Source organism: Bactrocera latifrons, unplaced genomic scaffold (assembly GCF_001853355.1).
Source record: "Bactrocera latifrons isolate USDA-ARS-PBARC rearing strain unplaced genomic scaffold, ASM185335v1 scaffold_66, whole genome shotgun sequence".
NCBI lineage: Eukaryota > Metazoa > Arthropoda > Insecta > Diptera > Tephritidae > Bactrocera > Bactrocera latifrons.
Genome location: NW_017537334.1, coordinates 508,784 through 525,001, shown reverse-complemented (window position 1 = coordinate 525,001; position 16,218 = coordinate 508,784). Strand labels below are relative to the sequence as shown.

At 39.3% G+C, this 16,218-nt stretch overlaps 5 protein-coding genes across 12 annotated transcripts in view; 2 read left to right on the top strand and 3 right to left on the bottom strand.

Annotated features, from left to right (window-relative positions):
• LOC108975498 (cytoplasmic FMR1-interacting protein) overlaps positions 1-3,344 on the bottom strand; it is an 8,980-nt gene extending 5,636 nt beyond the window's left edge. Inside the window, exons 1-7 of the mRNA XM_018944006.1 lie at positions 3,251-3,344; positions 2,748-2,972; positions 2,507-2,686; positions 1,462-2,445; positions 725-1,392; positions 492-665; positions 306-428 (exon numbers count right to left, since the gene is read on the bottom strand). Of these exons, the coding sequence (XP_018799551.1) occupies positions 306-428; positions 492-665; positions 725-1,392; positions 1,462-2,445; positions 2,507-2,686; positions 2,748-2,954 (2,336 nt within the window). The 5' untranslated portion in view covers positions 2,955-2,972; positions 3,251-3,344. The remainder of the gene's footprint in view (positions 1-305; positions 429-491; positions 666-724; positions 1,393-1,461; positions 2,446-2,506; positions 2,687-2,747; positions 2,973-3,250) is intronic.
• A 357-nt stretch (positions 3,345-3,701) lies between these two features.
• On the top strand, positions 3,702-6,425 carry LOC108975505 (programmed cell death protein 2-like). The gene is made up of 3 exons (XM_018944022.1): positions 3,702-4,014; positions 4,257-5,398; positions 5,457-6,425. Exons 1-3 carry the CDS (start codon positions 3,907-3,909, stop codon positions 5,710-5,712), a joined length of 1,506 nt encoding a protein of 501 aa, XP_018799567.1. The 5' UTR covers positions 3,702-3,906; the 3' UTR covers positions 5,713-6,425.
• A 1,036-nt stretch (positions 6,426-7,461) lies between these two features.
• On the bottom strand, positions 7,462-8,874 carry LOC108975536 (ubiquitin-like domain-containing CTD phosphatase 1). The gene is made up of 2 exons (XM_018944086.1): positions 8,608-8,874; positions 7,462-8,528 (listed from the first exon to the last, which is right to left on the bottom strand). The coding sequence occupies exons 1-2, from the start codon at positions 8,807-8,809 to the stop codon at positions 7,726-7,728; spliced, it is 1,005 nt and encodes a 334-aa protein (XP_018799631.1). The 5' UTR covers positions 8,810-8,874; the 3' UTR covers positions 7,462-7,725.
• Positions 8,875-8,939: 65 nt separating this feature from the next.
• Positions 8,940-12,253, top strand: LOC108975535 (F-box only protein 9). Of its 2 annotated transcripts, none has more exons than XM_018944084.1 (4): positions 8,940-10,103; positions 10,166-10,939; positions 11,000-11,225; positions 11,378-12,253. In XM_018944084.1, the coding sequence occupies exons 2-4, from the start codon at positions 10,179-10,181 to the stop codon at positions 11,843-11,845; spliced, it is 1,455 nt and encodes a 484-aa protein (XP_018799629.1). In that variant the 5' UTR covers positions 8,940-10,103; positions 10,166-10,178; the 3' UTR covers positions 11,846-12,253. The 2 variants fall into 2 exon arrangements, with proteins under 2 accessions (XP_018799629.1, XP_018799630.1); XM_018944085.1 differs by having other exon boundaries at positions 11,000-11,304; positions 11,457-12,253.
• Positions 12,254-13,404: 1,151 nt separating this feature from the next.
• Positions 13,405-16,218, bottom strand: part of LOC108975538 — a 42,056-nt gene continuing 39,242 nt past the window's right edge. For all 7 annotated transcript variants that reach the window (XM_018944093.1, XM_018944094.1, XM_018944089.1 and 4 more), the window contains 2 exons: positions 13,778-14,577; positions 13,405-13,704 (listed from right to left, as the gene is read on the bottom strand). In XM_018944093.1, coding sequence (XP_018799638.1) covers positions 13,478-13,704; positions 13,778-14,577 — 1,027 coding nt within the window. In that variant the 3' untranslated portion in view covers positions 13,405-13,477. The remainder of the gene's footprint in view (positions 13,705-13,777; positions 14,578-16,218) is intronic.

Here is a 16,218-nt window from a genome sequence, read left to right as displayed (position 1 = left end):
TTAAAATCATATTTTTTAATAAAATTTTGATTGCTAAAATTTTTTTTTAATATTAATTACACAACATGCTTGGGATTAATATTCTTTTATTATTTAAACTGGTAAGTGGATTTAATTTTTTTAATCCCAAATTTACAACTATTTGTGTTTCGTTAGAAAAAAAACTCCCTATTGCTTAGAAAATTCGGTTTGGCTGTACGATTTCCGCTTTAGTCATAAGAAAAATTCATGGCAACCTATGAGTTTACCCAAATTTTAGGCTGATAACCTTTATCTGACCACTGTTGTATCAATACTCCGTCTACTCACCTAATAATTGCACATGCCGTTGCTTCAGCAGCGTTTCATAGCGGTTATTACGTGGATACGAATGGAAATTGAAACCGAGCACCTCGCACTCCAAACGAAAACGTTTGTCCAGAAAGATACTAGAATTAAATTTAAAAAAAAATTACAATAATATTTTCAACCTCCTTACGCCGTGCACATACCTGCCCGCTAATTGCTTGTAGTGTGCGAAAATCTGTTCGCTCAACTTATAAACGAATTGATCAAAGCACAAATTAACCTCGGCCTCTACTTCGTCATACAGAAATTGCTTGCGAAACACGGTTAAGGCATAATGTGCCGAATCGTTGTACAAATCCAATGGATATAGAACGAATCTGCAAATAAATTGTAATATAATAAATAGATTACTCGCCTCTAGCACAACAATACGCACTCCATCATCGATGGCTCCTTCGTTTGCAGTATGTGATCGGTTAATATCCATGGCATAGACATCTCAATCGGGAATTGTATACGCTTCTCCATAGTGATTAGATCTTTGCATTCCTCATTGTGTTGATGCTTCACCATGCACTTGTTCACTTTACGACCCATGGTCATTTCCAAGTAGAACTCACGATACCACAATTGTGAAAGATCGCAGCATTTTTGTAGCGTGTCACTGAAGTTAAGCAGATAGCTCCAATAGAATGATGTTTTGTGAAACGTATCGATTTGCATGAGACAATTGCCGTCAATATCTTTACGCAACGTACGTTTGCCACCGCTTTTATCGGCGATTAGCGACTCCAGCATAGTACGCACCATGTACAACTGCGTCGATGATGGACCGACATTCAAGCGTGGCACTTGCACGCGAAAACCGCCATCCGGATCCTTCTTACCCTTCGCAGCCGGGTCGTCCGAGGGCTCATGGCCTTTCTGCCAATCGGCAGCGGTCTCACGCACTGACATTATAATACTGCGTATCAAATCCTTCTTGTTCTTCACCGACTTACGCAGTGGTTCACGCAGAGTGAGCTGAACAAAGTCCTGCAATTCCGCGTATATATTGCGACGTATCGCCTCACATAGCACCGTCTCGATGCGTGCCATCAGAACCTGAAATTTTTGAAAAAATTGTGTTAGCTAGAATATCAATGGGGGATTAAGAATGCCATATGCGACTACCTGCAAGCCCTTGATCATTGCGATTACTTCGATGAGCGCAAATTTCTCTTCCGAAGTATAATTATAGCGTGTTGCACGTTCGTATTCCTCAGCCTCTACGGGGCATTCTTTATTCTGATGATGATCTGTTGGATGCAACAGCTTCCAAGAGTACAATTCCGTTACAACACTGGTCCACTCGGAGAGCAATTGCAGTCCACGCAGCGCTAAATCGGATGTGGCACGATTTTCGGCATCTGTGGGATTTTCTTTCACTGTCGTAGTGACTTCGTTCGTGTAGCGTGCCAATTCGGAGATGTATTTAACGTGATCTTCACGTATTTGCGGCAAGTGCACCATCAAATCGGCTTGTGGACTAATTGCATTCGAACTGGACAAGGGCCATTTGCTCGAATCGTAATGTTTGCTACGTTTGATGTAATTAAAGGGTGCAATTTGCATATCACCAAATAATGGTACAACTTCCAGATTTTTGAAAATTCGATCTATGCGATCCAAGCGTATTTTTTTCTTTTGATCCAATTTATTTATATTGCAACCATCGCTATCCATGAGAAAGAGTCCGAAGCCCATTACTTTTACGAGCATGTGTTTTTCTTCGGGCGTCAAATACATTTTGGTTTCAAACATGTGCACACAAATGTTAACGACATCCGAGAGTAGATCTTCGTAGCCAATAATTTTTTCGAGTGTGTCTTTAACGGTATCTCGTATTTTGTTTTGCGTGGCAAGAAACATGGACAAATTTTGTGACTCCTGCAGCGTGTGTGAATCGGACATCACTTTGAGAAATTGTGCCGCACGTCGATATGTACTGTAGTCATTTTTCACACTCGATTTCATATTTTTCAATTCGTCCAAGACAGCAAACATGTTGATAAATTTACCCAATGTTAAGAGATAAGCTTCTGATACGAAATCCTTACGCTTTTCTGTATGACACAGACGTTTCACCTCGCCTGAAAATGCTTCAATAGCTTTACGCTGTAAAATATTAAGGGATTATTTAATTATTAGAGTGTGAGTACTTTTCTTATTTACTCACTTGGAAGTACATGAAATTAAGTAATTTGTTTACTTCCGGTGCCAGTACCTCGACCGTCTTTTCATAAATTTCCACACGATTGGGTTGCTCATTGGATTTCGGTTGAGGTATAGCACGCGAGCAGCAGCGCCAAGTATAAAGCATAACAGCATGTTTCTGTCCCTCCTCAAGGAGAACGTTCTATAAATAAATGAATTAAGTTTTATTTTTGAGTCCAATTATATGTGCTTATAATACACACCAGATTAGCATGCGTGGTGGCTTCTTCAATATATTTCGCTATACCCGTTACAAATCCATTGCGATCTTCAAAGTTCGTGTCAAAATTGGCTTTATAGATAATCGAACACGGTTGCGCCTCAATACAGGGCTGCTCATCGGGCAGCGACAGCTCGTCGAGTACTTCCACATTGGATAGCGCATCAGCCAATGTGATCTTTTCCGTCATTTTGCAAAGTAATTTACACTGCAACGAATTTAGAATGCAAATGAAAATATTAATGCGATGATGCAAGCATTGATGCTGTGCTCATTGTATGCAACAACTGCAAGTGCAAAAATCATCGATTGGAAACTGGGCGGGTCTCGCGTCGGCCAGCGAGACAAGTGTTTATATTACTGCAACACACTTTGATATGTCTTATTTTTGCTTATGATTTTATGGTGGGGCACATTGTATAATGGGAAACTGTACTTCAATGTTTACCACACACTTTTCGGTATGTTTTGTTAACTTTTACTCACATTAAATTTTCTAAAATTGTTATTTATTTACGCGACCGCCATTTGATGTGTAAGCATAAACTGATAATTTTTTGACGTGCACAACATACACACTCACAATAAGAAATTTGTCAAATTGGAAATGTCATTTATCAGACAATGCCTGCGTTCATTGCACAAAATACTACACTGGGAGTAACGGGAGATTGCAATTCCGCTTAGTATAATTTGGTGTGGAAAATAATTTAGAAATCACACTAATTTTGAAGTAAAATTAAAAAATCCTATTGTTAATAATTCTCATTATTGCAAGTAAAGCTATTAATAAGTAAGTATATTACAGTTGTTTAATTATTAAAATAATGTTAATAGATTACTAGTAGTGAATAATCACAATGTGCAGTGAATACTGCCAGATTACGCACTTACATATCGAATATACTACTGAATACTGGCATACTTTTAGGATCACATTGTCGATTTATCCACTCGTGTTTTTCTCGCCTGCATTTGCTGCAAAAACTGAAAACAAGCAACTCAATATCATTAATCCTACCAATTAAACACGTATCCTTTACCCTCAAACATCCAGAGACTTAATGCAATATCATTTACAAGGCTCAGTTATAAATTTAAGTGAAGTTTAATATCGCAAGCTACTAGAGATAAGTGAAAAGATGGCGAAAAACAAAAGTACTGTCTACCTTGGCTTTGAGGATGAGGAAATTACCAGCAAACATGCATCCATATTAAATAGCACGGTGAACAAAATCGGAGGAACACCTGTGAGTATTACATTAATATGGTTTCGCAGTTCTTAATATAAAAAAAAAAGTTTGTTAAATACAAAACATGAGCATAAAGTGACAGATTTGTGTCACTTGCATTGCGACTTCCGTTCTGTCGCCGCAGGCTCCGCTGTGATGCCACATAATGCGCAATGCTGACGCATCTATTGAAGAGTTAATTGAAATTGATTTTTCTTTATTACCAATATACTTATATACTTTTCATCTCCTTCACATAGGATTGGCCCACTGGTGAGATAAAAGTGCCTTCGTGTCCGCTCTGTGGCACAGCACGTCCATTGATCGTACAACTTTATGCGCCCTTGGAGCAGTCCAAATTTCACCGCACTTTATATGTGTTTGCATGTTTGAATCCGGCTTGTTCTCAAGATTGTAAGAGTTGGCTGTGCATTCGTACGCAGCATTTGGACACACCAACTGAAGCAGAATTAATAAATGCAGTGCCTCCACCTCTAACAGCCGGTGGAGGTGGTGGGAAGAAAAAGAAGAACTATAAGCATGCGGCAAATGCAATGCAACCGCAAAAAATTGCATGGTGCAGCGGTGCAGATGACTGGGGTGAAACAGTGGAAGAGAGTTGCACAGTGGCAGACAGTGGTGTCGAGCGTATGGATACAGGCGCTGATGAATTACAACATCAGAATGAGGAAAACGGCAATGTGGTTGGCAAGAATGATAACTCGCCCACGCGTGCTGTGCACTTACCACGTGTAACCGAATCGGGTAATAGTGATGCTGATGTGGATGAGGACGACGATGAGAGCAACTCAATGGATAATGAACTGGTTTATGGCTTTGGTCAGCTGGATATGCAWTCACCACAAAATGCTGTTGAGGATCCCAATGCCAATTGTGCGGCTGGCAATGCGGCAGCCGCAGCTGCTGTGGAAGGCGGTGCGATGATGGGATTTGGCGGCGCAACCGCTACCATCTGCGCTGAAATCGAGGGCGCTGAAACGGATGTAGTATTGGTGGAGACACCTATAAAGCCTGAACGTGACTTGATTGCACTTTTGAAACATACTGCAACACCTGCGGCGCTCGGTCCACTCGCCAAAATTTCGGATGTCACTATAAAACCATTCTTTATCGCAGTGGATATGGAGCAGCGCCATAAACGTGGTGAATATGAAAACTATTGTGGCGCGCTATCAGCGGATCATATACGTGAACTATACCAGGAGTATAAACGGCAAGACGAGGCGGCACATTCTCCGAATGGCGCTGGCGCGATTGGTGGTGGTGTTGCTGCTGCCGGTGATGATCAAGAAGCCTATGAGAAAGCTTTACCAGCACATGGTGATATAATTTTCCATCAATTCGTTAGTGTCATACAGGAAAACCCAGGACAAATCATTAGGTATTCAACTTATTAGTGGTGAATTAATATTTTCTTTAATATTTTGCATCGTTTTAAGGTACTCACGTGATACACTACCTCTCTTGATGGGTCCACTATCCGAACCAATACCAAAGTGCGTCAATTGCAATGGCGAAACTATATGTGAGATACAAATTCTGTCTACACTCATACCAAAGTTGCGTTTGGCGCAAAACAGCGAACCAGCACCCATAGAATATGGCAATGTTTTGGTGTTTACTTGCCTAAAATGTTGTTGGGATACACCAGACAAAATGCGCTACGAGCGTGTTATCGTACAAGCTGAACAATAAGTTGGCGTCGAAGTGAAATCGTGAAGACTCTTGAATAGCTCATTGTGGATCCTAATAACTAGCGGAATGCTTGATTTTATTTGTGAATTCCTTAGGTTTAGCTTACAATTAAACTAACTAAAGTACCCGTATTTAGGTCGGACGACATATTACAATGAAACTATTGAAACGTTAAATTACGAAAGTATGTACCTAGATGCGTTTACAAAGTGAAACTACTTCAATTAAAAATCTTATAAACACCCTCTAGTATATATATAAATACTATGTATATTAGTCCACGTTGCTACAACGAACGCAGGACCTTTTAAAATAGCAAAAGAAAAATATGAGCAAACCAAAAGCTTATTTACCAGTTGAAAGTTTTAAATTATAACCAGCAGCAATCTGAGTAAAGATCATTGTAGCGTAAAATTTAAGCATAAAGTAACAGTAATTTCAGAAATGATTAGATATAATAGGTTTCTCTCAGCGAGTTAGTTTTAGGAACAAAGCGAAGCTTGTCAATTTTAATAATCTATTTCAAATCAAATAAAACTAACGACTTTCGAATTAATATTTTTTATGTCTCCTACTCTCGCACGTCTAAACCCGTTTATTTTTATTAAAAAGTGTTTGCACACACAAAGCAATTTCGGGAAGTTAATCCAAACTTTAAAGCAATCTATATAAGAGTATTTCATTTGTAAGGTACAAAAATTGTATACTATTTTTGCATTTATTTATTGTTGTATAGTTAATTTATGAATTTACATAGTTTTATTATTTATAGTTGTTGTTTTTTATGACAATCTTATTATATTAGTTTTAAAGCGAAAAGTTATAATAATTTTCAAAAAGCTAAACTAATAAATAAATTTAGAAAGTAATGCACGAAGACTATGCAATGAAATGGTAATAAAAGACGAGAAACTGAAAACAAATGGTTTTTGTTTTTTTTACAGTTTAGTTTAAATTTAAGTTTCCAGTGACGTTAAAGGATCGTGCTTACGACGACCAAGGGAGGGTTGTAGAGAGTGGAAGATCGGGTGCAATTTGGTCGGGTCCCTAGTTCTCCGGGCGTCAAATAAACATGTTTTCGATACAAGAAAGTTTAGAAAGGGTCCTTTAGTTTGTATGCAACTCCAGAACACCTGCTAATTGACTACATAGCAACGTGCAGACGCAGGACAAAGGCGCTTAGATGCATGTTTCCAAATAGGAATCACATCGCATCTAGCAGTATATTAAAATGCATCAATATGCTGGGGCTAGGTGGGTCATTGTGACTAAGGAGATCCTAGGTCGCAATAATGGTCCGATATCTGGGGTTTTGAAGAATTGTTTGGGAAAAGAGCATGTGAGGAAAATTTCAGATCGAGATTTCAAAAACTTATGCACTAATTCGCGTAGATACAAACAGAGAACATATTGAAATCGGCTCAGCTCATCGTGCTGATCATTTATATATACTTCCTACTTATAGCAAACTTAGTATACAACAAACACAAAGCCACTTATTTTTATTTATGAAACATTGACTTTATTTTATAATTATATTTCCATTAGCAACTAAAAAAAGCTTTTTTTTTTATTTGTGTTAGCTGTTTTTACTTTGTTTTTCTCATTTCTTTTCATATTAATACTATATTAAATTTTTACAACCGTTTGCACAAAAAACCGACGTTTACATATACTTACATACATATATTACGTTTACCATATACATATACATATTTTATAAATTTATTTAATAACTAGCAGTTTGTAGTTTACCGAGCTCATTAAGAAAATCACAAGAGGAATTTAAATGCATTTTGCCAGTTATATCTTAATTAATTAAAATTAGCTGTGTGTAAATGAAAAGTAAAAACTTCGTTGCTAAGCAGATGTGTAAAAACGCCGGAAATTTTATTTCAAATAATGCTTAGCAGTGCTGAGCTTAGCATCAATCAAACATCCATTTTATGTAGTAGCCTACATTAAGGTTTTAAAAAATTGCTTCAATTCATTTAATTTTAGTTTTGCCTTTTATTATCGGTGTTTACGATGATCGTAATGCTGCCATTTGCGATGATTCAGTTTGGTAAAGTCGTCGCAATCATTTGCAATATCGCGCAGGTACTTCGAAAGCTTGACAAGTTCTTTGTCAGTATGCCGACTTATGTGTGCCTGGCGGAAGGGTCGTACACGTAAACCTGAACGTGGATTCATTAGAAAGTTACGTTGTATATCATCGAACATGATTGTATTTTTGGCACTATATTGCGGATATTGGCCCCAAATAAGACCGAGCGGTTTCACATCTAAGACACCACGTTCAATCGTATATACTGAAATCATGGCAGTAGAGTCCAAGTAGAACATTATTTTGTAATTGGGATTGTTGCTTACACCGAGCAATTTCATTTTTTCCTCAATCCAACGCATACCAGTTGCCGACCATATAACAATATCATAATTTTCGTAACTAGATTCCAAAAATTCATGTAAATATGGTCGCATTAGTTCCGAGGCATTTTCGGCGGGAGATCGATGATCGAATAAGGTGTAATCAATATCAAGTACAAGCAAACGCTTTCCTTCCCTTGGCGGGTTGAGCTCATTTATTTTATATTCTCTAACGCGCCGTTGTACTTTCGCCAAGTAAACGGGGGATTTCTCTACCAAGTCCTCTTCTTCGGCTACATCAAAATCATCTATCACCTCGGCAATATCATCGGGCAGTTGACATGCAATCTCTATAGCAGCCTCAGTCGAGCCTACCATCATTAGTTTGAAGTTGGGTTTCAACTCCAAGTCACAAATTTTGGTATCATCAGGCGCCACTTTGTTTTCTGCATATATAATTACAAACCGTTATATGTCATATTTTTGATGCATAATGTCTAACGGACACGACGGTGTTTAACCTACCTTTATACTTGAGATTTATCAATTTTTGCCGCTCCGGTTTCACCTGTGTGAGTTTGAAGATTTCATGGCGCAGCACAGCCACAGTATCCTGATCGGTTAAATCTGTAATTGGGAATTCTTTGCCACCCCATTTTACAATGATCGAAGCTTGGAGTATTTCACTAACTTTTTTGGAAGTTGACGGTTCTGGCTCGGTTGCCATTGCGAAGTGCAATTTTATGCGAATTCGGAGCGCCGGGTAGAAATACAAATTCACAACAGAGGAACAAAAGAAACAAATAGGGTTACCGTGATTTTCACACTTTGAGAGCCGTACCAATAGGGCATTCTCCTATATTTAGCTTCTATTTAAAACAAATATGATTGTTTAAATGAATTGTGATCTAAACTTCATTAGGATTTTATATATTTAGTTTTAACTTAAAGTGAAAATATAGCTTATGGACACAAACGACATGTAAATGAAGAGAACTTTAAATTTGAACGAAATGTTGAGAAATTTTTTTAATTTCCCCGAAAGTGTAGTCACTGTCGGCTTTTCGCGCAACAATTAGCGCTGTCAGCTGTTAGCAAAGTTGTCGACGTCAATATATTTGTTGTTTTGTTTTGATCGCACCGTAAATAGCCATTTTGATGTAATCGCATTCCGGAAAAGTGTAATGAAATTTTATGCGATGGCTTCAACCATAACCGGAGAACAATTTACTGCGTATAAAACACAAGTGCAACAATTGTAAAGTGTGGGTTTCCTTAAGGAGTCAAGGACACTAGAAACCGGTTACATACATTCATGTACCTATACGTACTTAATAGTGAAAATTGTAAATGCGCATTTGAAAAGCGCAGGTGAAAAAACCCAACTTCTGATAAAAATTATTTAAATATTAAACTATTGCTTAATATAATATATAAACGTCATTTAAACATTTAATAAACTAAAAGCATCATTCTTAAAAAGACAACAAAAATTTTGGTGCTTGAGACAAATATTTAAGAATTTAGCTTTGAAGAAAGTCGGCTATTTTTGCAAGTGAAGTATTGTGTATCTTTTAACCTTGACATTGATTGCCTGAAGCCTATAATGGCTAATTGCTTTGTGATTACGTCTAAAGTGTCGCCGGTTCTATATCTTTTCACCGCCAAGTTCTCCAACGTGTCAGCTATCGTAGCCGCCGCTGCGTGCGAAATTTTACAATTTAAGTTGAAGTGCCGCCGCCTCCTGGTGTCCGCAGTGTGCCAACAATATTCGCGACCCTTCATCATACGATACAGCGACCGTGAACTAGCCGAACACGCCTAAATTGTAAGCGCAACTTCTGTTCGAGCAGTTCGAACCCCATAATTTAATATTTAACGAAAATAAAAGTATTAAGCAAAACATTAATACGAAACAGTGTGCAAAAGACATCTAAATATATATTGGTAGCCGCATAATTTCACAACCTAATCAGCGGTGCGTAATCCGATTGTTTCTTCTTCTTAGCGTGACTGATAAGGTACGTAAATAATATACTATGCACCTGTTATTTATTTTCAATGAGTGCTTTTTGCTTATTAGTGTTGAAATAATCATGTCGAAACCGGTACCATTACTTGGTGGAGAAGAGGATAATGTGAGCCGACAACCGACGACTGTATCGCAATCGGCAGCAGAAATGAATGACATGGATTCGCCATTACATACATTTTCTACCGACATACGCGTGGAGTTGGAAGAATTTCGTGACAATTGGCAACGTGAGTTGAAGAGTCAGAGTGAATCTGTAACATCTAATAGAACCTTAGAACAAAAGCAACAGCTGATCAATAATGTCACCGATATTGATCAGCATAAGCTGGCAGAAAATCTATTCCGTAGTGCCGTGGAGCTGGAACAGCGAGGCAAGGTTTATGATGCTGTGCCACTATACCGAAAAGCTGTGCAAATTGTGCCGGACATTGAATTCAAATTCTATGAACTACAGAAGAAAAAGTCAACAGCCGCTTCGAGCGGTAATAATGCTGACGGTATTCGTTTGTTAGAATCTGTGCAAGCAAAAGAAACTGCAGATGAAATAGCAGATAATGAAGAGATCATTGAAGATTTATATGAGAAGTTTCAATTGGACTTGGCAGGTGCCGGTGGACGTTTACTACAGAGCAGCCGTGATCCGAGTGTAATTAGCACGGAAACACATATTTCTGAATTACCGCCGGAAATATTGTTGTACATCTTACGTTGGGTTGTATCGGCGCAGTTGGATATGCATTCGCTGGAGCAATGCGCTACTGTCTGCAAGGGACTGTATTTGTGTGCGCGCGATGAGGAGCTGTGGCGCTTAGCGTGTGCCAAGTAAGCTATAAAATGAATAACTCTGTTTTTAACCAAACAGTAACTGCATATTTTTAACAGAGTGTGGGGTAGTAATCTTGGCTCATTGGGTGAACCCGTTAGCCGTCAGTCAGCTGAACACCTAACTGAGATTACAGACACAGTCCCCATTGTATACACTTCGTGGCGTCAAATGTTCATCATGCGCGAACGTGTTATCTTTAATGGCTGCTACATAAGCAAGACAACCTATTTGCGTATGGGCGAGAACAGCTTCCAAGATCAATACTATCGTCCCGTACAGTTGGTTGAATATTATCGCTATGTACGATTTTTAGGGGATGGACGTGTGCTCATGATGACCAGTGCCGATGAGCCAGCACAGGGTGTGAATCTGTCTCTTATACACATCTAGATGTGTATAAGAGACAGGATCAATACTATCGTCCCGTACAGTTGGTTGAATATTATCGCTATGTACGATTTTTAGGGGATGGACGTGTGCTCATGATGACCAGTGCCGATGAGCCAGCACAGGGTGTGAATAAGCTGAAGAATATGAATCAATTGCGTCCGGAAGTGCTATGCGGCCATTATCGACTCTACGGTGACACTATAACTATTATGCTAAAGAAACAACAACAACAATCACAAAGTAACCACCATCAATATGCGCGTCATCGCCGCGGTAGCATGGCTATATTCAACGAAGAGCCAAATTGTACAAAATATTGTATTGAATTTCGTATAACAAATACGACAAAGCGCAAATATGCTCGTCTACTATGGGTACACTATTCCGTAGTGCAAACGCGTAATAAAGTGGAGACTACGTCACAGTTTGAATTGACGCAGTCAAAGTATCCACCGCTGTGGTTCTCGCCGGTTCGCAGCTACCACTTGGATACCGATGCGCCGCTCGCTTAAAAGCATAGCTTATAAACAGTTGTGTATCCAAAATAATTAAGTAGTTTGAGATTTTTCGGAGTACAAACATACACAGTCGTAATATATACTTACACAAAGTATTAATTAATTTAAATTAAAATTAGTACTCCTTGAATTACAAAAAAAAAAAAAACCTAAAAAGAGTTATATAAGCAGGCGCTGAACGGTTGCTATATACATATGGTATACTAAGTATATAATACTATATTTACTAATACATACACACTTTTTTTTGTAGAGGCTAGCCCTTTAAGCTTGAATACATGGAATTTTATAATATTAAGTATGGCGCTCTTACGTTTGGATTTTAGTTTCCTATTGGCTGTTGATACAAAATATTCAAATAATAAAATAATCACATAGCCTAAAATTGCTGGGCTCGAACAATTTTTGTGTTGCAGGAAATATGCAATCATTAAAATAATAGAAAAAAGCAACAAGAAATGTTAACATCGGTTGCCTTGAATAATAATGCTCTTAATAATGATTTGACGTCTCTCCGATCTTTTTCGCTTCTTATCTGCACGGGACTTCACACTCTCCTCCACCAAATTATCAGCGACCATATTTACAAACTTGATCTTAACATTGCAGTCAATGGGGTCAAGTTTCTACACTGTCAATAACAATAATAAGATTTTAGGTGTAACTTTTGATAGTCTATGTTAATTCACTCCTCATACGATCTCGATTATTGCCAAGGTACAGAGGCGGGACAAAATCCTCAAGTAGCTAACCGGCAGCATATGGGTAAAGGACAAAGAAACGTTGTTGGCAACTTACAAGCCAATCGGCCGGCTACGCCGCACCATATGGTTGCCTGAATGCTGTGGAAGGCAGATGAAGAAGTTTCAGACTTGTCGACACACTGCACTCCAGCCAACGACAGGATACCTCCTGATATCTGCAATTTAACACCTACATAGTGAGACGCTTATGCTCCCAGTTAACGAGAATAATGAACTCCTCTCCAGTTAGGTGCTTGGAGTGGAACTGTCTCCTAGGAACATCAAGTGGTCTTTCCTCAATTACGTCGACGACATTGAACAAAACGTCGATCGACCAAAACAACTTCATAATAATAATCCATGCCAAATTTCCTGAAGATATGGCAGTTATATACTATAGTGATCCGATAACGACGGTTTCGCCAGTGAACGGCTTCTGGGGAGAAAAAGACGTGCGCAAAATTTCAGATGGAAATCTAAAATAACTGAATTACTATTTCACGTATATTTCCACAACGCATGGTTACGGTTACATCGGCTCAGTTGGTCATGTTGATCCTTCATATACCATATAAATATATTTTATAGGACTATATTATAAAACTTACCGGTCCAAACGATGTTACTTCTCCGAAAGTACAGCTCTTGGCCGAATGAAATCCGAATCAATTCCGTTAACGTAGAATTGTCTTCCGTCGTTTCTTTCTGTGTGTTACCGTGTTCACGGTATAACTACGTGTCGTCCGGTAACTTTTTATGATATAATATTGTAACTATTTTGTTCGCCATTACAGAAAGAAAATCTATGTCTTGGACTTAAATATTACAATCAAGGTTTATTTACAAGCAAATACAAAATACGTTAATTTAAGTTTATTTGCAATCAAAGTGTGTAACCGCCTTGATCCGCCCAGTGCACGCGCCGACTTTCAAGGTAGTCTAGACTCTCTTTGATCTTGCGGTGTTCCTCGTCCATCATCGCCAAACGTTTGTACTTCTGTATGACATAGCAACAGCTGAACATTAGCGCGATTTGGAATATTAGCCAGAATATCAATAACGCGATGAGCAAGCTCTGATTCAAGCAAAAGTTATCCAATTGCATGTGATCTAAATAAAATGAAATGAATAGCAAACAAATTTAATCACAAAACGTGGTAAATTAATTTCATTGTTTACACACCAATGCCCGCAATCAGCAAGATGCCGCGCTCGCCGTAAATGAAACTGTTGCTGTTGACCTGATCGGGGCCACGCACGTGCAAATTAAAGTTCAACGGCAATACGCCCAAATCCTGCAAGGACATATTTTTCGCATTTAAATCACGCGTTAAATTCATCTGCTCAAGCTGATCCTCAGCCACATCCATCACCGTCGAGACGTAGACGGGATTTTGTACTTTGAAGCGTGTGGAGAGTGGCGCCAGTGGTTCCTGTGCTTGTGGCGTCCCTCGCGCTTGCACCTGACGACGACGACGTCTCACACGATTATTCGATGCGTTGCTAAAGTTTTCACTCTCAACGGTGCTAGCATAGTGATAGCAATTGTCCTCCGGACAACGTTGCATACAAAAGCGTATTTGCACGTCGAAATTCACCAATGAGGAGCCGGCAAACTTGAAAGCATGAAAACGTGCGCGTAACTTATTTTGTGTGGTGGTGCGTACACGCTCTAGCGCCGGGAATACCGTTACATCGACGGGGCAACCGCGTTCATCGATCAGTTTTACAACATTTTGATTATCCTGTGTTTTGGCGAACAACGAAGTTGCGCGAAAATCGGGCAATGGCGGCAGTGCATAATTGACTAACTGTTGCTGGTGTGGTGAGTATTCAGCAACGATTTGTAGTTCTAAATTTTGGCCGATTTGTACGTCGTTCGTTTCGTGTTGATGTGAGAGATCGACAATTTGTAGCGTTACCTTCGGCAGCAGTGGCACGTCGGTGCTATTGAAGAGCAGTGAACCCTCATTTGGCAGCGTGCTGTAAAGATAGTTTATGGGTAATAAATATGTACTATGTATAGATTATATATTTTTTTTATTGTCTGGTTATTAAAGATTTTAAAATCCGTATTTCCTCGGATTATTCCTACCTCAATTAGACAACAGAATTGGATGATATTATTAGGAACATTCCAATTTACAGAGATGACATCCGAACCTTGAGACATCCGAATATAATAAATACTCTGTTTTAGATGGATTGGAAACCACTACTCTCTCTGACGCATGTATTCTTATTAAAGTCTAGTGTCCTTTAACTATATCTCTCAAGCATATACCACTCGAGATAAGCATGCACACAATTACGAATATTCTTAGGACACAGAAAGCAGTCAACTACAGTATAGGCGTAAGACTGGGCCCCAGACTAAGCTTCTAGGTACAAATCCAGCACGCCGCAGCAAAGGCAGCGAAGGTCACGTCTCAATTGAGTCGATTAATGGCCAGCATAGGAGGCCCTAGCCAAGAAAAGAGAAAGCTCCTAATGTCGACGACAATCAGCGTCTTATTATACGGAGCCGATATTTGGGCAGACGCGCTTAAAAAGGAAACCCGGCGTAAGATAGTGGCTAAAGTGCACCGTACCGTAGCCCTCAGAGATGATGCAATATTAGTTATAAGCTGTAATGCCCCAATTGACCTTTTTCCATATGTAAGGAAAAAACTGTGGGAGCCAAAGATATCATCCGATAATAACAAGAGCGCAATACGACAAATAAGAAAAGATGCAATAAGAATGTGGAAACAAAGATTCGAGAATGAAAGTCGCGGCAGATGGACGGTCAGGCTTATAAAAGATTTAGACTTATGAACAAGCCGTAAAGTCGGAGAAGTCGGTTTTTACATAACCCATCTATTATCCGGTTACTTATATTTCAAAAAATACCTCCACAGAATGGGAAAAGTCGAATAACCGTCATGCCTATACAATGACGCGACAGAAGACGACAATGAACACACATTCTTTGGGTTGGCAACGAGAACGCACCGCCGTAGAAAACCTGGTTGGCCCAATAAACGCGGACAATTTAGTCAGCGTCGTGTTGGAGAGTGAAGCAAACTGGGAGATTATCAAGAAATTCACAGCAATTATGCTTCACAGCAAAAAGCGGGACCTGGACGCAGGTGCGCAGGTGTAAATATCTCATTGAGAAAAATGGAACGCCACCCTGAAGTAAAGCAAATGCGGCGACGGTTCCTCAGAGGAGGGAGTTCTTAGTGACCGCAAGTGGCACATACCGCTGCTGTGACGATAGCACCGATGATGCGGAAGGCATTTCCACAACTTTACCCGCAAAAAAAAAATATATATATCTCTTGGTTTGAAATGATTTGACTTCCACAGAACTTCCGATTAGCCATCCTTTTTGACTGTAAAACTAAATTGCAGCTAATTGCTTAAGGAGCAGCCACCTATGTGCATCAGGAGGTTCCTTGATTACGTCAACGACAACGAACAGTACGCTGATCACGCTACGGACGCAGGAAACTAGACACCTATTGACCGCCATTCACAGTGGACCCATCAACATCCTCCCCTACTCTCTTTCAATGAATGGCGTACTTAGAGTTATAGTTATAGTTGATGTAGAGGGACACTTGCCCAACTTCATTCTGA